A 22,583-nucleotide genomic window follows, 5' to 3' on the forward strand; every position below is an offset into this window, starting at 1 on the left:
TGTGACTGGTGTTGTTGTTTCAGCTGTACTAACAGTTGTGTTCTCAGTTGTTGTGGCTGGTGTAGTTGTTTCAGCTGTACTAACAGTTGTGCTCTCAGTTGTTGAGACTTGTGTAGTTGTTTCAGCTGTACTAACAGTTGTGCTCTCAGTTGTCGTGACTGGTGTAGTTGTTTCAGCTGTACTAACAGTTTTGCTCTCAGTTGTTGTGGCTGGTGTAGTTGTTTCAGCTGTACTAACAGTTGTACTAACAGTTATTGTGGCTGGTGTCGTTGTTTCGGCTGAACTAACAGTTGTGCTCTCAGTTGTTGTGGCTGGTGTCGTTGTTTCAGCTGTACTAACAGTTGTGCTCTCAGTTGTTGTAGCTGGTGTTGTTTCAGTTGTACTAACTGTTGTGCTCTCAGTTGTTGTGGCTGGTGCAGATGTTTCAATTGTACTAACAGTTGTGCTCTCAGTTGTTGTGGCTGGTGCCGTTGTTTCAGCTGTACTAACAGTTGTGCTCTCAGGTGTTGTGGCTGGTGTAGTTGTTTCAGTTGTGCTCTCAGTTGTTGTGGCTGGTGTAGTTGTTTCAGCTGTACTAACAGTTGTGCTCTCAGTTGTTTTGGCTGGTGTAGTTGTTTCAGCTGTACTAACAGTTGTGCTCTCAGTTGTTGTGGCTGGTGTAGTTGTTTCAGATGTACTAACAGTTGTAATCTCAGTTGTTGTGGCTGGTGTCGTTGTTTCAGTTGTAATAACAGTTGTGCTCTCAGATGTTGTGGCTGGTGTTGTTGTTTCAGTTGTACTAACAGTTGTGCTCTCAGCTGTTGTGGCTGGTGTAGTTGTTTCAGCTGTGCTAACAGTTGTGCTCTCAGTTGTTGTGGCTAGTGTAGTTGTTTCGGCTGTACTAACAGTTGTGCTCTCAGTTGTTGTGGCTGGTGTCGTTGTTTCAGCTGTACTAATAGTTGTGCTCTCAGTTGTTGTGGCTGGTGTAGTTGTTTCAGCTGTACTAACAGATGTGCTCTCAGTTGTTGTGGCTGGTGTAGTTGTTTCGGCTGTACTAACAGTTGTGCTCTCAGTTGTTGTGGCTGTTGTCATTGTTTCAGCTGTACTAACAGTTGTGCTCTCAGTTGTTGTGGCTGGTGTAGTTGTTTCGGCTGTACTAACAGTTGTGCTCTCAGTTGTTGTGGCTGGTGTAGTTGTTTCAGCTGTACTAACAGTTGTGCTCTCAGTTGCTTTGACTGGTGTAGTTGTTTCAGCTGTACTAATAGTTGTGCTCTCAGTTGTTGTGGCTGGTGTTGTTGTTTCAGTTGTACTAACAGTCGTGCTCTCAGTTGTTGTGGCTGGTGTCGTTGTTTCAGCTGTACTAACAGTTTTGCTCTCAGTTGTTGTGGCTGGTGTCTTTGTTTCAGCTGTACTAACAGTTGTGCTCTCAGTTGTTGTGGCTGGTATAGTTGTTTCAGCTGTACTAACAGTTGTGCTCTCAGTTGTTGTGGCTGGTGTTGTTGTTTCAGCTGTACTAACAGTTGTGCTCTCAGTTGTTGTGGCTGGTGTAGTTGTTTCAGCTGTACTAACAGTTGTGCTCTCAGTTGTTGTGACTGGTGTAGTTGTTTCAGCTGTACTAACAGATATGCTCTCAGTTGTTGTGGCTGGTGTCGTTGTTTCAGTTGTAATAACAGTTGTGCTCTCAGTTGTTGATGTTGGTGTAGTTGTTTCAGCTTTACCAACAGATGTGCTCTCAGTTGTTGTTGCTGGTGTCGTTGTTTCAGCTGTACTAACAGTTCTGATCTTAGTTGTTGTGGCTGGTGTCATTGTTTCAGTTGTACTAACAGTTGTGCTCTCAGCTGTTGTGGCTGGTGTCGTTGTTTCAGTTGTAATAACAGTTGTGCTCTCAGTTGTTGTGGCTGGTGTAGTTGTTTCAGCTTTACTAACAGTTGTGCTCTCAGTTGTTGTGGCTGGTGTCATTGTTTCAGCTGTTCTAAAAGTTGTGCTCTCAGTTGTTGTGGCTGGTGTAGTTGTTTCACCTGTACTAACAGTTGTGCTCTCAGTTGTTGTGGCTGGTGTCATTGTTTCAGCTGTACTAACAGTTGTGCTCTCAGTTGTTGTGGCTGGTGTAGTTGTTTCGGCTGTACTAACAGTTGTGCTCTCAGTTGTTGTGGCTGTTGTCGTTGTTTCAGCTGTACTAACAGTTGTGCTCTCAGTTGTTGTGGCTGGTGTCGTTGTTTCAGCTGTACTAACAGTTGTCCTTTCCGTTGCTGTGGCTGGTTTAGTTGTTTCGGCTGTACTAACAGTTGTGCTCTCAGTTGTTGTGGCTGGTGTAGTTGTTTCAGCTGTACTAACAGTTGTGCTCTCAGTTGCTTTGACTGGTGTAGTTGATTCAGTTGTACTAATAGTTGTGCTCTCAGTTGTTGTGGCTGGTGTTGTTGTTTCAGTTGTACTAACAGTTGTGCTCTCAGCTGTTGTGGCTGGTGTCGTTGTTTCAGCTGTACTAACAGTTGTGCTCTCAGTTTTTGTGGCTGTTGTCGTTGTTTCAGCTGTACTAACAGTTGTGCTCTCAGTTGTTGTGGCTTGTGTAGTTGTTTCGGCTGTACTAACAGTTGTGCTCTCAGTTGTTGTGGCTGGTGTAGTTCTTTCAGCTGTACTAACACTTGTGGTCTCAGTTGTTGTGGCTGGTGTTGTTGTTTCAGTTGTACTAACAGTTGTGCTCTCAGCTGTTGTGTCTGGTGTAGTTGTTTCAGCTGTACTAACAGATGTGCTCTCAGTTGTTGTGGCTGGTGTAGTTGTTTCAGCTGTACTAACAGATGTGCTCTCAGTTGTTGTTGCTGGTGTGGTTGTTTCAGCTGTATTAACAGTTCTGCTCTTAGTTGTTGTGGCTGATGTCATTGTTGCAGTTGTACTAACAGTTGTGCTCTCAGCTGTTGTGGCTGGTGTCGTTGTTTCGGCTGTACTAACAGATGTGCTCTCAGTTGTTGTGGCTGGTGTAGTTGTTTCAGCTGTACTAACAGTTGTCCTTTCAGTTGCTGTGGCTGGTCTAGTTGTTTCAGCTGTACTAACAGATATGCTCTCAGTTGTTGTTGCTGGTGTCGTTGTTTCAGCTGTATTAACAGTTCTGCTCTTAGTTGTTGTGGCTGATGTCATTGTTGCAGTTGTACTAACAGTTGTGCTCTCAGCTGTTGTGGCTGGTGTCGTTGTTTCGGCTGTACTAACAGTTGTGCTCTCAGTTGTTGTGGCTGGTGTAGTTGTTTCAGCTGTACTAACAGTTGTCCTTTCAGTTGCTGTGGCTGGTGTAGTTGCTTCGTCTGTACTAACAGTTGTGCTCTCAGTTGCTTTAACTGGTGTAGTTGTTTCAGCTGTACTAATAGTTGTGCTCTCAGTTGTTGTGGCTGGTGTTGTTGTTTCAGTTGTGCTCTCAGTTGTTGTGGCTGGTGTAGTTGTTTTAGTTGTAATAACAGTTGTGCTCTCAGCTGTTGTGGCTGGTGTTGTTGTTTCAGCTGTACTAACAGTTGTGCTCTCAGCTGTTGTGGCTGGTGTTGTTGTTTCAGCTGTACTAAAAGTTGTGCTCTCAGCTGTTGTGGCTGGTGTAGTTGTTTCAGTTGTGCTCTCAGTTGTTGTGGCTGGTGTATTTGTTTTAGTTGTAATAACAGTTGTGCTCTCAGCTGTTGTGGCTGGTGTAGTTGTTTCAGCTGTACTAACAGTTGTGCGCTCAGCTGTTGTGGCTGGTGTTGTTTCAGCTGTACTAACAGTTGTGCTCTCAGCTGTTGTGGCTGGTGTTGTTGTTTCAGCTGTACTAACAGTTGTGCTCTCAGTTGTTGTGACTGGCGTTGTTGTTTCAGCTGTACTAACAGTTGTGCTCTCAGTTGTTGTGACTGGTGTTGTTGTTTCAGCTGTACTAACAGTTGTGCTCTCAGTTGTTGTAGCTGGTGTCGTTGTTTCAGTTGTAATAACAGTTGTGATCTCAGTTGTTGTAGCTGGTGTTGTTGTTTCAGCTGTACTAACAGTTGTGCTCTCAGTTGTTGTAGCTGGTGTCGTTGTTTCAGTTGTAATAACAGTTGTGCTCTCAGTTGTCGTGGCTGAGGACAATTCTGTTATTATTGGTAATGGTGTAGTTGTTTCAGCTGTACTAACAGTTGTGCTCTCAGTTGTTGTAGATGGTGTCGTTGTTTCAGTTGTAATAACAGTTGTGCTCTCAGTTGTCGTGGCTGAGGACAATTCTGTTATTATTGGTAATGGTGTAGTTGTTTCAGCTGTACTAACAGTTGCGCTCTCAGTTGATGTGGCTGGTGTAGTTGTTTCAGTTGTGCTCTCAGTTGTTGTGGCTGGTGTAGTTGTTTTAGTTGTAATAACAGTTGTGCTCTCAGCTGTTGTGGCTGGTGTAGTTGTTTCAGCTGTACTAACAGTTGTGCTCTCAGCTGTTGTGGCTGGTGTTGTTGTTTCAGCTGTACTAACAGTTGTGCTCTCAGCTGTTGTGGGAGGTGTTGTTGTTTCAGCTGTACTATCAGTTGTGCTCTCAGTTGTTTTGACTGGTGTTGTTGTTTCAGCTGTACTAACAGTTGTGCTCTCAGTTGTTGTAGCTGGTGTCGTTGTTTCAGTTGTAATAACAGTTGTGCTCTTACTTGTTGTGGCTGGTGTAGTTGTTTCAGCTGTACTAACAGATGTGCTCTCAGTTGTTGTGGCTGGTGTAGTTGTTTCAGCTGCACTAACAGTTGTGCTCTCAGTGGTTGTAGCTGGTGTAGTTGTTTCAGCTGTACTAACAGCTGTGCTATCAGTTGATGTGGCTGGTGTAGGTGTTGCAGCTGTACTAACAGTTGTGCTTTCAGTTGTTGTGGCTGGTGTCATTGTTTCAGTTGTAATAACTGTTGTGCTCTCAGTTGTGGTGGCTAGTGTAGTTGTTTCAGCTGTACTAACAGTTGTGCTCTCAGTTGTTGTGGCTGGTGTCGTTGTTTCAGCTGTACTAATAGTTGTGCTCTCAGTTGTTGTGGCTGGTGTAGTTGTTTCAGCTGTACTAACAGTTGTGCTCTCAGTTGTTGTGGCTGGTGTAGTTGTTTCAGCTGTACTAACAGTTGTGCTCTCAGTTGTTGTGGCTGGTGTAGTTGTTTCAGATGTACTAACAGTTGTGCTCTCAGTTGTTGTGGCTGGTGTAGTTGTTTCAGCTGTACTAACAGTTGTGCTTTCAGTTGTAGTGGCTGGAGTAGTTGTTTCAGCTGTACTAACAGTTGTGCTCTCAGTTGTTGTGACTGGTGTTGTTGTTTCAGCTGTACTAGCAATTTTGCTCTCAAATTCCGTAGTCAATGTTGTTGGTGACTCTGTTGTAGTATCTGCTGCTCTAGAGGTGGATGATACATCAATAGTTGTTGTGGCTGTTGAGTATTCTGTTGTTGGTTCAGTAGTAGAGGACGTTTCCATTTTATAGTCTGACACAAGAAAATAACAGTTTAGATGGAACTCGTGACAGCACTAACAAAAGAAATAAATTGTATGAAGATTGATTTTTATTTAGAATACTTGTGTAAATCATTATTAGTTTCCAAATAATTTTAAATTCAGATAAAACTATGTTTGTTTTAACACTTTTTTTGTTGACTTTACACGGTCTCAAACTCTCTCTCTCTCTCTCTCTCTCTCTCTCTCTCTCTCTCTCTCTCTCTCTCACACACACACACACACACACACATACAGAGAGAGAGAAAAGAGAGAGAGAGAGAGAGAGAGAGAGAGAGAGAGAGAGAGAAAGAGAGAGAAGAGAGAGAGAGAGAGAGAGAGAGAGAGAGAGAGAGAGAGAGAGAGAGAGAGAGAGAGAGAGAGAGAGAGAGAGAGAGATTTTTTAGACAATTTGCTTTTATGTGTTTCCAGACCTACCTGCACCATTAACTTCAACTGAATTAGAAGTTATGTTCAGGGAATTAAGAGTTGCTGTGTCACTCAATAATGCATTGGCAATTTCTTGATTTGACGGCACATCCTGTGTAGCGATGAAAGTGAGTTCTGTTGTGGTGATGACTGACCCCTTCCTGGAATACATTTTTTAGAAACACTGTCATTTGAAAACCTTTCTTAATATCCCCACCTGATGTATTAATTACATGCTCTTGGCAGTGCATATAAAATAAGCACACATAGGCAATGTATATAAAATATGCAGCTTTACAATGTAAAGTATTTACCTGAATAGTAGGACTGAGACTCTTAGGAAGGAGGGATATTTATTGTAGATAGCTTTAAGCTGTAACAAAATACAGACAGTTACAATAAACAAGTATGGATAGGCTATTCATGATAAACATCTAATGTTTGTAATTAAATATAATTGCTGTTTATTCACTCAAGGATTATATAGTGAGCAGAGTATGTGGGTTTTCACTTACATATTGCTGAACAAGCTGAGCCCTGTTTTTAAAAGCATGAGACTTTGAATCACTGAGGTCATCTGTAAATTCATCTTTAGACAGGAACACCAGCTTTATTTGTACTACAGCAAGAGTTGTTGTTCTGGCTGGTGTAGTTGTTTGAAGTGTACTAATAATTGTGCTCTCAGTTGTTGTTGCTGGTGTCGTTGTTTCAGCTGTACTAACTGTTGTACTTTCAGTTGTTGTAGCTGGTGTTGTTTCAGTTGTGCTCTCAGTTGTTGTGGCTGGTGTACTTGTTTTAGTTGTACTAACAGTTGTGCTCTCAGTTGTTGATGCTGGTATTGTTGTTTCAGTTGTAGTAACAGTTGTGCTCTCAGTTGTTGTAGCTGGTGTTGTTTCAGTTGTAATAACTGTTGTGCTCTCAGTTGTTGTAGCTGGTGTAGTTGTTTTAGTTGTACTAACAGTTGTGCTGTCAGTTGTTGTGGCTGGTGTAGTTGTTTCAGTTGTACTAAAAGTTGTGCTCTCAGTTGTTATTGCTGGTGTTGTTGTTTCAGCTGTACTAACAGTTGTGCTCTCAGTTGTTGTTGCTGCCGGTGTTGTTTCAGTTGTACTAACAGTTGTGCTCTCAGTTGTTGTAGCTGGTGTAGTTGTTTTAGTTGTACTAACAGTTGTGCTGTCAGTTGTTGTTGTTGCTGATGTTGTTGATTCAGCTGTACTAACAGTTGTGCTCTCAGTTGTTGTGGCTGGTGTAGTTGTTTCAGTTGTACTAACAGTTGTGCCCTCAGTTGTTGTTGTTGCTGATGTTTTTGTTTCAGCTGTATTAATCGTTGTGCTCTCAGTTGTTGTGGCTGGTGTAGTTGTTTCAGTTTTGCTCTCAGTTGTTGTTGCTGGTTTTGGTGTTTCAGCTGTACTAACAGTTGTGCTCTCAGTTGTTGTAGCTGGTGTTGTTTCAGTTGTAATAACTGTTGTGCTCTCAGTTGTTGTGGCTGGTGTAGTTGTTTCAGTTGTACTTAAAGTTGTGCTCTCAGTTGTTGTAGCTGGTGTTGTTTCAGTTTTACTAACAGTTGTGCTCTCAGTTGTTGTAGCTGGTGTTGTTTCAGTTGTAATAACTGTTGTGCTCTCAGTTGCTGTGGCTGGTGTAGTTGTTTCAGCTGTACTAACAGTTTTGCTCTCAGTTGTTGTAGCTGGTGTTGTTTCAGTTGTACTAACAGTTGTGCTCTCAGTTGTTGTGGCTGGTGTAGTTGTTTCAGCTGTACTAAGATTTGTCCTCTCAGTTGTTGTGGCTGGTGTTGTTTCAGTTGTACTAACAGTTGTGCTCTCAGTTGTTGTAGCTGATGTTGTTTCAGTTGTACTAACAGTTGTGCTCTCAGTTGTTTTGGCTGGTGTAATCGTTTCAGTTGTACTAATAGTTGAGATGACAGTTGATGTGGCTGGTGTTGTTTCAGCTGTACTAACAGTTGTGCTCTCAGTTGTTGTGGCTGGTGTAGTTGTTTCAGTTGTGCTCTCAGTTGTTGTGGCTGGTGTAGTTGTTTTAGTTGTAATAACAGTTGTGCTCTCAGTTGTTGTGGCTGGTGTAGTTGTTACAGCTGTACTAACAATTGTGCTCTCAGTTGTTGTGGCTGGTTTAGTTGTTTCAGCTGTACTAACAGTTGTGCTCTCAGTTGTTGTGGCTGGTGTAGTTGTTTTAGTTGTAATAACAGTTGTGCTCTCAGTTGTTGTGGCTGGTGTAGTTGTTTCAGTTGTGCTCTCAGTTGTTGTGGCTGTTGTCGTTGTTTCAGCTGTACTAACAGTTGTGCTCTCAGTTGTTGTGGCTGGTGTTGTTGTTTCAGCTGTACTAACAGTTGTGCTCTCAGCTGTTGTGGCTGGTGTAGTTGTTTCAGCTGTACTAACAGTTGTGCTCTCAGTTGTTGTGGCTGGTGTAGTTGTTTCAATTGTACTAATAGTTGTGCTCTCAGTTGTTGTGACTGGTGTTGTTGTTGTTTCAGCTGTACTAACAGTTGTACTCTCAGTTGTTGTGGCTGGTGCCGTTGTTTCAGCTGTACTAACAGTTGTGCTCTCAGCTGTTGTGGCTGGTCTTGTTGTTTCAGCTCTAGTAACAGTTGTGCTCTCAGTGGTTGTGGCTGGTGTAGTTGTTTCAGTTGTGCTCTCAGTTGTTGTGGCTGGTGTCATTGTTTCATCTGTAGTAACAGTTGTGCTCTCAGTTGTTGTGGCTGGAGTTGTTGTTTGAGCTGTTCTGACAGTTGTGCTCTCAGCTGTTGTGGATGGTTTTGTTGTTTCAACTGTACTAACAGTTGTGCTCTCAGCTGTTGTGGCTGGTGTTGTTGTTCCAGCTGTACTAACAGTTGTGCTCTCAGTTTTTGTGGCTGGTGTAGTTGTTGCAGTTGTGCTCTCAGTGGTTTTGGCTGGTGTAGTTGTTTTAGTTGTAATAACAGTTGTGCCTTCAGCTGTTGTGGCTGGTGTTGTTGTTTCAGCTGTACTAACAGTTGTGCTCTCAGCTGTTGTGGCTGGTGTAGTTGTTTCAGATGTGCTCTCAGTTGTTGTGGCTGGTGTAGTTGTTTCAGTTGTAATAACAGTTGTGCTCTCAGTTGTTGTGGCTGGTGTAGTTGTTTCAGCTGACCTAACAGTTGTGCTCTCAGTTGTTGTGGCTGGTGTCGTTGTTTCAGCTGTACTAACAGTTGTGCTCTCAGTTGTTGTGTCTTGTGTAGTTATTTCAGCCGTACTAACAGTTGTGCTCTCAGTTTTTGTGGCTGATGTAGTTGTTTCAGTTGTACTAACAGTTGTACTCTCGGTTGTTGTGGCTGAGGTAGTTGTTTCAGCTGTACTAACAGTTGTGCTCTCAGTTGTTGTGGCTGGTGTAGTTGTTTCAGCTGTACTAACAGTTGTGCTTTCAGATGTTGTGGCTGGTGCAGTTGTTTCAATTGTTCTAAAAGTTGTGCTCTCAGTTGTTGTGACTGGTGTTGTTGTTGTTTCAGCTGTACTAACAGTTGTGCTCTCAGTTGTTGTGGCTGGTGCCGTTGTTTCAGCTGTACTAACAGTTGTGCTCTCAGTTGTTGTGACTGGTTTTGTTGTTGTTTCAGCTGTACTAACAGTTGTGCTCTCAGTTATTGTGGCTGGTGTTGTTGTTTTTTCAGCTGTACTAACAGTTGTGCTCTCAGTTGTTGTGGCTGGTGTTGTTGTTTCAGCTGTACTAACAGTTGCGCTCTCAGTTGTTGTGGCTGGTGTCGTTGTTTCAGCTGTACTAACATTTGTGCTCTCAGTTGTTGTGGCTTGTGTACTTGTTTCGGCTGTACTAACAGTTGTGCTCTCAGTTGTTGTGGCTGGTGTAGTTCTTTCAGCTGTACTAACAGTTGTGCTCTCAGTTGTTGTGACTGGTGTTGTTGTTGTTTCAGCTGTACTAACAGTTGTGCTCTCAGTTGTTGTGGCTGGTGCCGTTGTTTCAGCTGTACTAACAGTTGTGCTCTCAGCTGTTGTGGCTGGTGTTGTTGTTTCAGCTGTAGTAACAGTTGTGCTCTCAGTGGTTGTGGCTGGTGTAGTTGTTTCAGTTGTGCTCTCAGTTGTTGTGGCTGGTGTCATTGTTTCATCTGTAGTAACAGTTGTGCTCTCAGTTGTTGTGGCTGGTGTTGTTGTTTCAGCTGTTCTAACAGTTGTGCTCTCAGCTGTTGTGGCTGGTGTTGTTGTTTCAGCTGTACTAACAGTTGTGCTCTCAGCTGTTGTGGCTGGTGTAGTTGTTGCAGTTGTGCTCTCAGTGGTTTTGGCTGGTGTAGTTGTTTTAGTTGTAATAACAGTTGTGCCTTCAGCTGTTGTGGCTGGTGTTGTTGTTTCAGCTGTACTAACAGTTGTGCTCTCAGCTGTTGTGGCTGGTGTTGTTGTTTCAGCTGTACTAACAGTTGTGCTCTCAGCTGTTGTGGCTGGTGTAGTTGTTTCAATTGTGCTCTCAGTTGTTGTGGCTGGTTTAGTTGTTTTAGTTGTAATAACAGTTGTGCTCTCAGTTGTTGTGGATGGTGTAGTTGTTTCAGTTGTGCTCTCAGCTGTTGTGGCTGGTGTAGTTGTTTCAGCTGAACTAAGAGTTGTGCTCTCAGCTTTTGTGGCTGGTGTTGTTGTTTCAGCTGTACTAACAGTTGTGCTCTCAGCTGTTGTGGCTGGTGTAGTGGTTTCAGTTGTACTCTCAGTTGTTGTCGCTGGTGTAGTTGTTTTAGTTGTAATAACAGTTGTGCTTTCAGTTGTTGTGGCTGGTGTAGTTGTTTCAGTTGTGCTCTCAGTTGTTGTGGCTGGTGTCGTTTTTTCAGCTGTACTAACAGTTGTGCTCTCAGTTGTTGTGGCTGGTGTTGTTGTTTCAGCTGTACTAACAGTTGTGCTCTGAGCTGTTGTGAATGGTGTTGTTGTTTCAGCTGTACTAACAGTTGTGCTCTCAGTTGTTGTGGCTGGTGTAGTTGTTTCAGATGTGCTCTCAGTTGTTGTGGCTGGTGTAGTTGTTTCAGTTGTAATAACAGTTGTGCTCTCAGTTGTTGTGGCTGGTGTAGTTGTTTCAGCTGTACTAATAGTTGTGCTCTCAGTTGTTGTGGCTTGTGTAGTTGTTTCGGCTGTACTAACAGTTGTGCTCTCAGTTGTTGTGACTGGTGTTGTTGTTGTTTCAGCTGTACTAACAGTTGTGCTCTCAGTTGTTGTGGCTGGTTTTGTTGTTGTTTCAGCTGTACTACCAGTTGTGCTCTCAGTTATTGTGGCTGGTGTAGTTGTTTCAGTTGTACTAACAGTTGTGCTCTCAGTTGTTGTGGCTGGTGTTGTTGTTTCAGCTGTACTAACAGTTGCGCTCTCAGTTGTTGTGGCTGGTGTAGTTGTTTCAGCTGTACTAATAGTTGTGCTCTCAGTTGTTGTGGCTTGTGTAGTTGTTTCGGCTGTACTAACAGTTGTGCTCTCAGTTGTTGTGGCTGGTGTAGTTCTTTCAGCTGTACTAACAGTTGTGCTCTCAGTTGTTGTGACTGGTGTTGTTGTTGTTTCAGCTGTACTAACAGTTGTGCTCTCAGTTGTTGTGGCTGGTGCCGTTGTTTCAGCTGTACTAACAGTTGTGCTCTCAGCTGTTGTGGCTGGTGTTGTTGTTTCAGCTCTAGTAACAGTTGTGCTCTCAGTGGTTGTGGCTGGTGTAGTTGTTTCAGTTGTGCTCTCAGTTGTTGTGGCTGGTGTCATTGTTTCATCTGTAGTAACAGTTGTGCTCTCAGTTGTTGTGGCTGGTGTTGTTGTTTCAGCTGTTCTAACAGTTGTGCTCTCAGCTGTTGTGGCTGGTGTTGTTGTTTCAGCTGTACTAACAGTTGTGCTCTCAGCTGTTGTGGCTGGTGTTGTTGTTTCAGCTGTACTAACAGTTGTGCTCTCAGTTTTTGTGGCTGGTGTAGTTGTTGCAGTTGTGCTCTCAGTGGTTTTGGCTGGTGTAGTTGTTTTAGTTGTAATAACAGTTGTGCCTTCAGCTGTTGTGGCTGGTGTTGTTGTTTCAGCTGTACTAACAGTTGTGCTCTCAGCTGTTGTGGCTGGTGTAGTTGTTTCAATTGTGCTCTCAGTTGTTGTGGCTGGTTTAGTTGTTTTAGTTGTAATAACAGTTGTGCTCTCAGTTGTTGTGGATGGTGTAGTTGTTTCAGTTGTGCTCTCAGCTGTTGTGGCTGGTGTAGTTGTTTCAGCTGAACTAAGAGTTGTGCTCTCAGCTTTTGTGGCTGGTGTTGTTGTTTCAGCTGTACTAACAGTTGTGCTCTCAGCTGTTGTGGCTGGTGTAGTGGTTTCAGTTGTACTCTCAGTTGTTGTGGCTGGTGTAGTTGTTTTAGTTGTAATAACAGTTGTGCTTTCAGTTGTTGTGGCTGGTGTAGTTGTTTCAGTTGTGCTCTCAGTTGTTGTGGCTGGTGTCGTTTTTTCAGCTGTACTAACAGTTGTGCTCTCAGTTGTTGTGGCTGGTGTTGTTGTTTCAGCTGTACTAACAGTTGTGCTCTGAGCTGTTGTGAATGGTGTTGTTGTTTCAGCTGTACTAACAGTTGTGCTCTCAGTTGTTGTGGCTGGTGTAGTTGTTTCAGATGTGCTCTCAGTTGTTGTGGCTGGTGTAGTTGTTTCAGTTGTAATAACAGTTGTGCTCTCAGTTGTTGTGGCTGGTGTAGTTGTTTCAGCTGACCTAACAGTTGTGCTCTCAGTTGTTGTGGCTGGTGTCGTTGTTTCAGCTGTACTAACAGTTGTGCTCTCAGTTGTTGTGTCTTGTGTAGTTATTTCAGCCGTACTAACAGTTGTGCTCTCAGTAGTTGTGGCTGATGTAGTTGTTTCAGTTGTACTAACAGTTGTACTCTCGGTTGTTGTGGCTGAGGTAGTTGTTTCAGCTGTACTAACAGTTGTGCTCTCAGTTGTTGTGGCTGGTGTAGTTGTTTCAGCTGTACTAACAGTTGTGCTCTCAGATGTTGTGGCTGGTGTAGTGGTTTCAGTTGTACTCTCAGTTGTTGTGGCTGGTGTAGTTGTTTTAGTTGTAATAACAGTTGTGCTTTCAGTTGTTGTGGCTGGTGTAGTTGTTTCAGTTGTGCTCTCAGTTGTTGTGGCTGGTGTCGTTTTTTCAGCTGTACTAACAGTTGTGCTCTCAGTTGTTGTGGCTGGTGTTGTTGTTTCAGCTGTACTAACAGTTGTGCTCTGAGCTGTTGTGAATGGTGTTGTTGTTTCAGCTGTACTAACAGTTGTGCTCTCAGTTGTTGTGGCTGGTGTAGTTATTTCAGATGTGCTCTCAGTTGTTGTGGCTGGTGTAGTTGTTTCAGTTGTAATAACAGTTGTGCTCTCAGTTGTTGTGGCTGGTGTAGTTGTTTCAGCTGACCTAACAGTTGTGCTCTCAGTTTTTGTGGCTGATGTAGTTGTTTCAGTTGTACTAGCAGTTGTACTCTCGGTTGTTGTGGCTGAGGTAGTTGTTTCAGCTGTACTAACAGTTGTGCTCTCAGTTGTTGTGGCTGGTGTTGTTTTTTCAGCTGTACTAACAGTTGTGCTCTCAGTTGTTGTGGCTGGTGTCGTTGTTTCAGCTGTACTAACAGATGTGCTCTCAGTTGTTGGGGCTGGTGTAGTTGTTTCAGCTGTACTAACAGTTGTGCTCTCAGTTGTTATGGCTGGTGTAGTTGTTTCAGCTGTACTAACAGTTGTGCTCTCAGTTGTTGTGACTGGTGTTGTTGTTGTTTCATCTGTACTAACAGTTGTGCTCGCAGTTGTTGTGGGCGGTGTTGTTGTTTCAGCTGTACTAACAGTGGTGCTCTCAGTTGTTGTGACTGGTGTTGTTGTTGTTTCATCTGTACTAACAGTTGTGCTCGCAGTTGTTGTGGGCGGTGTTGTTGTTTCAGCTGTACTAACAGTGGTGCTCTCAGTTGTTGTGGCTGGTGTAGTTGTTTCAGTTGTACTAACAGTTGTGCTCTCAGTTGTTGTGGCTGGTGTAGTTGTTTCAGTTGTACTAACAGTTGTGCTCTCAGTTGTTGTGGCTGGTGTTGTTGTTTTAGCTGCACTAACAGTTGTGCTCTCAGTTGTTATGACTGGTGTTGTTGTTTCAGCTGTACTAACAGTTGTGCTCTCAGTTGTTGTGGCTGGTGTCGTTGTTTCAGCTGTACTAACAGATGTGCTCTCAGTTGTTGTGGCTGGTGTTGTTGTTTCAGCTGTACTAACAGTTGTGCTCTCAGCTGTTGTGGCTGGTGTTGTTGTTTCAGCTGTACTAACAGTTGTGCTCTCAGCTGTTGTGGCTGGTGTTGTTGTTTCAGCTGTACTAACAGTTGTGCTCTCAGTTGTTATGGCTGGTGTCGTTGTTTCAGCTGTACTAACAGTTGTGCTCTCAGTTGTTGTGGCTGGTGTCGTTGTTTCAACTGTAGTAACAGTTGTGCTCTCAGTTGTTGTGGCTGGTGTAGTTGTTTCAGTTGTACTAACAGATCTGCTCTCAGTTGTTGTGGCTGGTGTTGTTGTTTCAGCTGTACTAACAGTTGTGCTCTCAGCTGTTGTGGCTGGTGTTGTTGCTTCAGCTGTACTAACAGTTGTGCTCTCAGCTGTTGTGGCTGGTGTTGTTGTTTCAGCTGTACTAACAGTTGTGCTCTCAGCTGTTGTGGCTGGTGTAGTTGTTTCAGTTGTGCTCTCAGTTGTTGTGGCTGGTGTTGTTGTTTCAGCTGTACTAACAGTTCTGCTCTCAGTTGTTATGGCTGGCGTCGTAGTTTCAGCTGTACTAACAGTTGTGCTCTCAGTTGTTGTGGGTGGTGTAGTTGTTTCAGCTGTACTAACAGTTGTGCTCTCAGTTGTTGTGACTGGTGTTGTTGTTGTTTCATCTGTACTAACAGTTGTGCTCGCAGTTGTTGTGGGCGGTGTTGTTGTTTCAGCTGTACTAACAGTGGTGCTCTCAGTTGTTGTGGCTGGTGTTGTTGTTTCAGCTGTACTAACAGATGTGCTCTCAGCTGTTGTGGCTGGTTTCGTTGTTTCAGCTGTACTAACAGTTGTGCTCTCAGCTGTTGTGGCTGGTGTTGTTGTTTCAGCTGTACTAACAGTTGTGCTCTCAGCTGTTGTGGCTGGTGTAGTTGTTTCAGTTGTGCTCTCAGTTGTTGTGGCTGGTGTAGTTGTTTTAGTTGTAATAACAGTTGTGCTTTCAGTTGTTGTGGCTGGTGTAGTTATTTCAGTTGTGCTCTCAGTTGTTGTGGCTGGTGTCGTTGTTTCAGCTGTACTAACATTTGTGCTCTCAGTTGTTGTGGCTGGTGTTGTTGTTTCAGCTGTACTAACAGCTGTGCTCTCAGCTGTTGTGGCTGGTGTTGTTGTTTCAGCTGTACTAACAGTTGTGCTCTGAGCTGTTGTGAATGGTGTTGTTGTTTCAGCTGTACTAACAGTTGTGCTCTCAGTGGTTGTGGCTGGTGTAGTTGTTTCAGTTGTAATAACAGTTATGCTCTCAGTTGTTGTGGCTGGTGTAGTTGTTTCAGTTGTGCTCTCAGTTGTTGTGGCTGGTGTAGTTGTTTCAGTTGTAATAACAGTTGTGCTCTCAGTTGTTGTGGCTGGTGTAGTTGTTTCAGCTGTAACAACAGTTGTGCTCTCAGCTGTTGTGGCTGGTGTAGTTATTTCAGCCGTACTAACAGTTGTGCTCTCAGTTGTTGTGGCTGGTGTAGTTGTTTCAGCTGTACTAAGAGCTGTGCTCTCAGTTTTTGTGGCTGATGTAGTTTTTTCAGTTGTACTAACAGTTGTGCTCTCAGTTGTTGTGGCTGAAGTAGTTGTTTCAGCTGTACTAACAGTTGTGCTCTCAGTTGTTGTGGCTGGTGTAGTTGTTTCAGCTGTACTAACAGTTGTGCTCTCAGCTGTTGTGGCTGGTGTAGTTGTTTCAGCTGTACTAACAGCTGTGCTCTCACTTGTTGTGGCTGGTGTAGTTGTTTCAGCTGTACCAACAGTTGTGCTCTCAGTTGTTGTGGCTGGTGTAGTTGTTTCAGCTGTACTAACAGTTGTGCTCTCAGCTGTTGTGGCTGGTGTAGTTGTTTCAGCTGTACTAACAGTTGTGCTCTCACTTGTTGTGGCTGGTGTAGTTGTTTCAGCTGTACCAACAGTTGTGCTCTCAGTTGTTGTGGCTGGTGTAGTTGTTTCAGCTGTACTAACAGTTTTGCTTTCAGTTGTTGTGGCTGGTGTAGTTGTTTCAGCTGTACTAACAGTTGTGCTCTCAGTTGTTGTGGCTGGTGTAGTTGTTTCAGCTGTACTAACAGTTGTGCTCTCAGTTGTTGTGGCTTGTGTAGTTGTTTCAGCTGTACTAACAGTTGTGCTCTCAGTTGTTGTGGCTGGTGTAGTTGTTTCAGCTGTACTAACAGTTGTGCTCTCAGTTGTTGTGGCTGGTGTAGTTGTTTCAGCTGTACTAACAGTTGTGCTCTCAGTTGTTGTGGCTGGTGTAGTTGTTTCAGCTGTACTAACAGTTGTGCTCTCAGTTGTTGTGGCTGGTGTAGTTGTTTCAGCTGTACTAACAGTTGTGCTCTCAGTTGTTGTGGCTGGTGTAGTTGTTTCAGCTGTACTAACAGTTGTGCTCTCAGTTGTTGTGGCTGGTGTAGTTGTTTCAGTTGTACTAACAGTTGTGCTCTCCGTTGTTGTGGCTGGTGTAGTTGTTTCAGTTGTACTAACAGTTGTGCTCTCAGTTGTTGTGGCTGGTGTTGTTGTTTCAGCTGTACTAACAGTTGTGATCTCAGTTGTTGTGGCTGGTGTCGTTGTTTCAGCTGTACTAACAATTGTGCTCTGAGCTGTTGTGAATGGTGTTGTTGTTTCAGCTGTACTAACAGTTGTGCTCTCAGTTGTTGTGGCTGGTGTAGTTGTTTCAGTTGTACTAACAGTTGTGCTCTCCGTTGTTGTGGCTGGTGTAGTTGTTTCAGTTGTACTAACAGTTGTGCTCTCAGTTGTTGTGGCTGGTGTTGTTGTTTCAGCTGTACTAACAGTTATGCTCTCAGTTGTTGGGGCTGGTGTTGTTGTTTCAGCTGTACTAACAGTTGTGCTCTGCGCTGTTGTGAATGGTGTTGTTGTTTCAGCTGTACTAACAGTTGTGCTCTCAGTAGTTGTGGCTGGTGTAGTTGTTTCAGTTGTTATAACAGTTGTGCTCTCAGTTGTTGTGGCTGGTGTAGTTGTTTCAGTTGTGCTCTCAGTTGTTGTGGCTGGTGTCGTTGTTGCAGCTGTACTAACAGTTGTGCTCTCACTTGTTGTGGCTGGTGTAGTTGTTTCAGTTGTTATAACAGTTGTGCTCTCAGTTGTTGTGGCTGGTGTAGTTGTTTCAGTTGTGCTCTCAGTTGTTGTGGCTGGTGTCGTTGTTGCAGCTGTACTAACAGTTGTGTTCTCAGTTGTTGTGGCTGGTGTAGTTGTTTCAGCTGTAATAACAGTTGTGCTCTCAGTTGTTGTGGCTGGTGTAGTTGTTTCAGCTGTACTAACAGTTGTGCTCTCAGTTGTTGTGGCTGGTGTAGTTGTTTCAGCTGTACTAACAGTTGTGCTCTCAGTTGTTGTGGCTGGTGTAGTTGTTTCAGTTGTACTAACAGTTGTGCTCTCAGTTGTTGTGGCTGGTGTAGTTGTTTCAGTTGTACTAACAGTTGTGCTCTCCGTTGTTGTGGCTGGTGTAGTTGTTTCAGTTGTACTAACAGTTGTGCTCTCAGTTGTTGTAGCTGGTGTAGTTGTTTCAGTTGTACTAACTGTTGTGCTCTCAGTTGAAGTGGCTGGTGTTGTTGTTTCAGCTGTACTAACAGTTGTGCTCTCAGTTGTTGTGGCTGGTGTAGTTGTTTCAGTTGTACTAACAGTTGTGCTCTCCGTTGTTGTGGCTGGTGTAGTTGTTTCAGTTGTACTAACTGTTGTGCTCTCAGTTGAAGTGGCTGGTGTTGTTGTTTCAGCTGTACTAACAGTTGTTATGACTGGTGTTGTTGTTTCAGTTGTACTAACAGTTGTGCTCTCAGTTGTTGTGGCTGGTGTTGTTGTTTCAGCTGTACTAACAGTTGTGCTCTCAGTTGTTGTGGCTGGTGTCGTTGTTTTAGCTGTACTAACAGATGTGCTCTCAGTTGTTGGGGCTGGTGTAGTTGTTTCAGCTGTACTAACAGTTGTGCTTCCAGTTATTATGGCTGATCTAGTTGTTTCAGCTGTACTAACAGTTGTGCTCTCAGTTGTTATGGCTGGTGTCGTTGTTTCAGCTGTACTAACAGTTGTGCTCTCAGTTGTTGTGGATGGTGTCGTTGTTTCAACTGTAGTAACAGTTGTGCTCTCAGTTGTTATGACTGGTGTTGTTGTTTCAGCTGTACTAACAGTTGTGCTCTCAGTTGTTTTGGGTGTTGCAGTTGTTTCAGCTGTACTAACAGTTGTGCTCTCAGTTGTTGTGGGCGGTGTCGTTGTTTCAGCTGTAGTAACAGTTGTGCTATCAGTTTTTGTGGCTGGTGTAGTTGTTTCAGTTGTGCTCTCAGTTGTTGTGGCTGGTGTAGTTGTTTCAGCTGTACTTACAGTGTTGCTGTCAGTTGTTATGACTGGTGTTGTTGTTTCAGCTGTACTAACAGTTGTGCTTTCAGTTGTTGTGGGTGGTGTAGTTGTTTCAGCTGTAATAACAGTTGTGCTCTCAGTTGTTGTGGCTGGTGTTGTTGTTTCAGCTGTACTAACTGTTGTGCTCTCAGTTGTTGTGGCTGGTGTCGTTGTTTCAGCTGTAATAACAGTTGTGCTCTCAGTTGTTGTGGCTGGTGTTGTTGTTTCAGCTGTACTAACAGTTGTGCTCTCAGTTGTTGTGGCTGGTGTTGTTGTTTCAGCTGTAATAACAGTTGTGCTCTCAGTTGTTGTGGCTGGTGTCGTTGTTTCAGCTGTAATAACAGTTGTGCTCTCAGTTGTTGTGGCTGGTGTAGTTGTTTCAGCTCTACTAACAGTTGAGCTCTCAGTTGTTGTGGCTGGTGTTGTTGTTTCAGTTGTACTAACAGTTGTGCTCTCAGTTGTTGTGGCTGGTGTAGTTGTTTCAGTTGTACTAACAGTTGTGCTCTCAGTTGTTGTGGCTGGTGTAGTTGTTTCAGTTGTACTAACAGTTGTGCTCTCCGTTGTTGTGGCTGGTGTAGTTGTTTCAGTTGTACTAACAGTTGTGCTCTCAGTTGTTGTAGCTGGTGTAGTTGTTTCAGTTGTACTAACTGTTGTGCTCTCAGTTGAAGTGGCTGGTGTTGTTGTTTCAGCTGTACTAACAGTTGTGCTCTCAGTTGTTGTGGCTGGTGTAGTTGTTTCAGTTGTACTAACAGTTGTGCTCTCCGTTGTTGTGGCTGGTGTAGTTGTTTCAGTTGTACTAACTGTTGTGCTCTCAGTTGAAGTGGCTGGTGTTGTTGTTTCAGCTGTACTAACAGTTGTTATGACTGGTGTTGTTGTTTCAGTTGTACTAACAGTTGTGCTCTCAGTTGTTGTGGCTGGTGTTGTTGTTTCAGCTGTACTAACAGTTGTGCTCTCAGTTGTTGTGGCTGGTGTCGTTGTTTTAGCTGTACTAACAGATGTGCTCTCAGTTGTTGGGGCTGGTGTAGTTGTTTCAGCTGTACTAACAGTTGTGCTTCCAGTTATTATGGCTGATCTAGTTGTTTCAGCTGTACTAACAGTTGTGCTCTCAGTTGTTATGGCTGGTGTCGTTGTTTCAGCTGTACTAACAGTTGTGCTCTCAGTTGTTGTGGATGGTGTCGTTGTTTCAACTGTAGTAACAGTTGTGCTCTCAGTTGTTATGACTGGTGTTGTTGTTTCAGCTGTACTAACAGTTGTGCTCTCAGTTGTTTTGGGTGTTGCAGTTGTTTCAGCTGTACTAACAGTTGTGCTCTCAGTTGTTGTGGGCGGTGTCGTTGTTTCAGCTGTAGTAACAGTTGTGCTATCAGTTTTTGTGGCTGGTGTAGTTGTTTCAGTTGTGCTCTCAGTTGTTGTGGCTGGTGTAGTTGTTTCAGCTGTACTTACAGTGTTGCTGTCAGTTGTTATGACTGGTGTTGTTGTTTCAGCTGTACTAACAGTTGTGCTTTCAGTTGTTGTGGGTGGTGTAGTTGTTTCAGCTGTAATAACAGTTGTGCTCTCAGTTGTTGTGGCTGGTGTTGTTGTTTCAGCTGTACTAACTGTTGTGCTCTCAGTTGTTGTGGCTGGTGTCGTTGTTTCAGCTGTAATAACAGTTGTGCTCTCAGTTGTTGTGGCTGGTGTTGTTGTTTCAGCTGTACTAACAGTTGTGCTCTCAGTTGTTGTGGCTGGTGTTGTTGTTTCAGCTGTAATAACAGTTGTGCTCTCAGTTGTTGTGGCTGGTGTCGTTGTTTCAGCTGTAATAACAGTTGTGCTCTCAGTTGTTGTGGCTGGTGTAGTTGTTTCAGCTCTACTAACAGTTGAGCTCTCAGTTGTTGTGGCTGGTGTTGTTGTTTCAGTTGTACTAACAGTTGTGCTCTCAGTTGTTGTGGCTGGTGTAGTTGTTTCAGTTGTACTAACAGTTGTGCTCTCAGTTGTTGTGGCTGGTGTAGTTGTTTCAGTTGTACTAACAGTTGTGCTCTCCGTTGTTGTGGCTGGTGTAGTTGTTTCAGTTGTACTAACAGTTGTGCTCTCAGTTGTTGTAGCTGGTGTAGTTGTTTCAGTTGTACTAACTGTTGTGCTCTCAGTTGAAGTGGCTGGTGTTGTTGTTTCAGCTGTACTAACAGTTGTGCTCTCAGTTGTTGTGGCTGGTGTAGTTGTTTCAGTTGTACTAACAGTTGTGCTCTCCGTTGTTGTGGCTGGTGTAGTTGTTTCAGTTGTACTAACTGTTGTGCTCTCAGTTGAAGTGGCTGGTGTTGTTGTTTCAGCTGTACTAACAGTTGTTATGACTGGTGTTGTTGTTTCAGTTGTACTAACAGTTGTGCTCTCAGTTGTTGTGGCTGGTGTTGTTGTTTCAGCTGTACTAACAGTTGTGCTCTCAGTTGTTGTGGCTGGTGTCGTTGTTTTAGCTGTACTAACAGATGTGCTCTCAGTTGTTGGGGCTGGTGTAGTTGTTTCAGCTGTACTAACAGTTGTGCTTCCAGTTATTATGGCTGATCTAGTTGTTTCAGCTGTACTAACAGTTGTGCTCTCAGTTGTTATGGCTGGTGTCGTTGTTTCAGCTGTACTAACAGTTGTGCTCTCAGTTGTTGTGGATGGTGTCGTTGTTTCAACTGTAGTAACAGTTGTGCTCTCAGTTGTTATGACTGGTGTTGTTTCAGCTGTACTAACAGTTGTGCTCTCAGTTGTTTTGGGTGTTGCAGTTGTTTCAGCTGTACTAACAGTTGTGCTCTCAGTTGTTGTGGGCGGTGTCGTTGTTTCAGCTGTAGTAACAGTTGTGCTATCAGTTTTTGTGGCTGGTGTAGTTGTTTCAGTTGTGCTCTCAGTTGTTGTGGCTGGTGTAGTTGTTTCAGCTGTACTTACAGTTTTGCTGTCAGTTGTTATGACTGGTGTTGTTGTTTCAGCTGTACTAACAGTTGTGCTTTCAGTTGTTGTGGGTGGTGTAGTTGTTTCAGCTGTAATAACAGTTGTGCTCTCAGTTGTTGTGGCTGGTGTTGTTGTTTCAGCTGTACTAACTGTTGTGCTCTCAGTTGTTGTGGCTGGTGTCGTTGTTTCAGCTGTAATAACAGTTGTGCTCTCAGTTGTTGTGGCTGGTGTTGTTGTTTCAGCTGTACTAACAGTTGTGCTCTCAGTTGTTGTGGCTGGTGTTGTTGTTTCAGCTGTAATAACAGTTGTGCTCTCAGTTGTTGTGGCTGGTGTCGTTGTTTCAGCTGTAATAACAGTTGTGCTCTCAGTTGTTGTGGCTGGTGTAGTTGTTTCAGCTCTACTAACAGTTGAGCTCTCAGTTGTTGTGGCTGGTGTTGTTGTTTCAGTTGTACTAACAGTTGTGCTCTGAGCTGTTGTGGCTGGTGTTGTTGTTTTAGTTGTTCTAACAGTTGTGCTCTCAGTTGTTGTGGCTGGTGTAGTTGTTTCAGCTGTACTAAGAGTTGTGCTCTCAGTTGTTGTGGCTGGTGTTGTTGTTTCAGCTGTACTAACAGTTGAGCTCTCAGTTGTTTTGGCTGGTATCGTTGTTTCAGTTGTACTAACAGTTGTGCTTTGAGCTGTTGTGTCTGGTGTTGTTGTTTTAGTTGTACTAACAGTTGTGCTCTCAGTTGTTGTGGCTGGTGCAGTTGTTTCAATTGTTCTAAAAGTTGTGCTCTCAGTTGTTGTGACTGGTGTTGTTGTTGTTTCAGCTGTACTAACAGTTGTGCTCTCAGTTGTTGTGACTGGTGGTGTTGTTGTTTCAGCTGTACTAACAGTTGTGCTCTCAGCTGTTGTGACTGGTGGTGTTGTTGTTGTTTCAGCTGTATTAACAGTTGTGCTTTGAGCTGTTGTGACTGGTGGTGTTGTTGTTGTTTCAGCTATACTAACAGTTGTGCTCTCAGCTTTTGTGACTGGTTTTGTTGTTGTTTCAGCTGTACTAACAGTTGTGCTCTCAGATGTTGTGGCTGGTGTCGTTGTTTCAGCTGTACTAACAGTTGCGCTCTCAGTTGTTGTGACTGGTTTTGTTGTTGTTTCAGCTGTACTAACAGTTGTGCTCTCAATTGTTGTGGCTGGTGTTGTTTCAGCTGTACTAACAGTTGTGCTCTCAGTTGTTGTGGCTGGTGTTGTTTCAGCTGTACTAACAGTTGTGCTCTCAGTTTTTGTGGCTGGAAGGAGTGTAATAAAACTATTTAACGCACAGGTAGTTCCAAGTCAATTTAATCACTGTTCTATAATAATGCACTGTTTTATTAAGCACACACTTATACATCACTCATGCTGTTTACATTGAAGCACACACACACATATACGTAACTTAGA

At 43.6% G+C, this 22,583-nt stretch overlaps 1 protein-coding gene across 1 annotated transcript in view; it reads right to left on the bottom strand.

Annotated features, from left to right (window-relative positions):
- LOC143753989 (uncharacterized) overlaps nt 1-22,583 on the bottom strand; it is a 59,301-nt gene that overhangs the window by 14,295 nt on the left and 22,423 nt on the right. Inside the window, exons 6-19 of the mRNA XM_077246928.1 lie at nt 20,768-21,064; nt 19,266-19,459; nt 18,870-18,986; nt 17,619-17,711; nt 16,158-16,214; nt 14,721-14,822; nt 12,567-12,695; nt 12,273-12,326; nt 11,379-11,426; nt 8,462-8,663; nt 6,336-7,501; nt 6,135-6,193; nt 5,830-5,981; nt 3,534-5,384 (exon numbers count right to left, since the gene is read on the bottom strand). Coding sequence (XP_077103043.1) covers nt 3,534-5,384; nt 5,830-5,981; nt 6,135-6,193; nt 6,336-7,501; nt 8,462-8,663; nt 11,379-11,426; nt 12,273-12,326; nt 12,567-12,695; nt 14,721-14,822; nt 16,158-16,214; nt 17,619-17,711; nt 18,870-18,986; nt 19,266-19,459; nt 20,768-21,064 — 4,521 coding nt within the window. The remainder of the gene's footprint in view (nt 1-3,533; nt 5,385-5,829; nt 5,982-6,134; nt 6,194-6,335; nt 7,502-8,461; nt 8,664-11,378; nt 11,427-12,272; nt 12,327-12,566; nt 12,696-14,720; nt 14,823-16,157; nt 16,215-17,618; nt 17,712-18,869; nt 18,987-19,265; nt 19,460-20,767; nt 21,065-22,583) is intronic.

The sequence above is a fragment of the Siphateles boraxobius genome, unplaced genomic scaffold (genome assembly GCF_051911475.1).
Source record: "Siphateles boraxobius isolate OS27281-9 unplaced genomic scaffold, OSU_SipBor_1 29, whole genome shotgun sequence".
In the NCBI taxonomy this organism is placed as follows: Eukaryota; Metazoa; Chordata; class Actinopteri; order Cypriniformes; family Leuciscidae; genus Siphateles; species Siphateles boraxobius.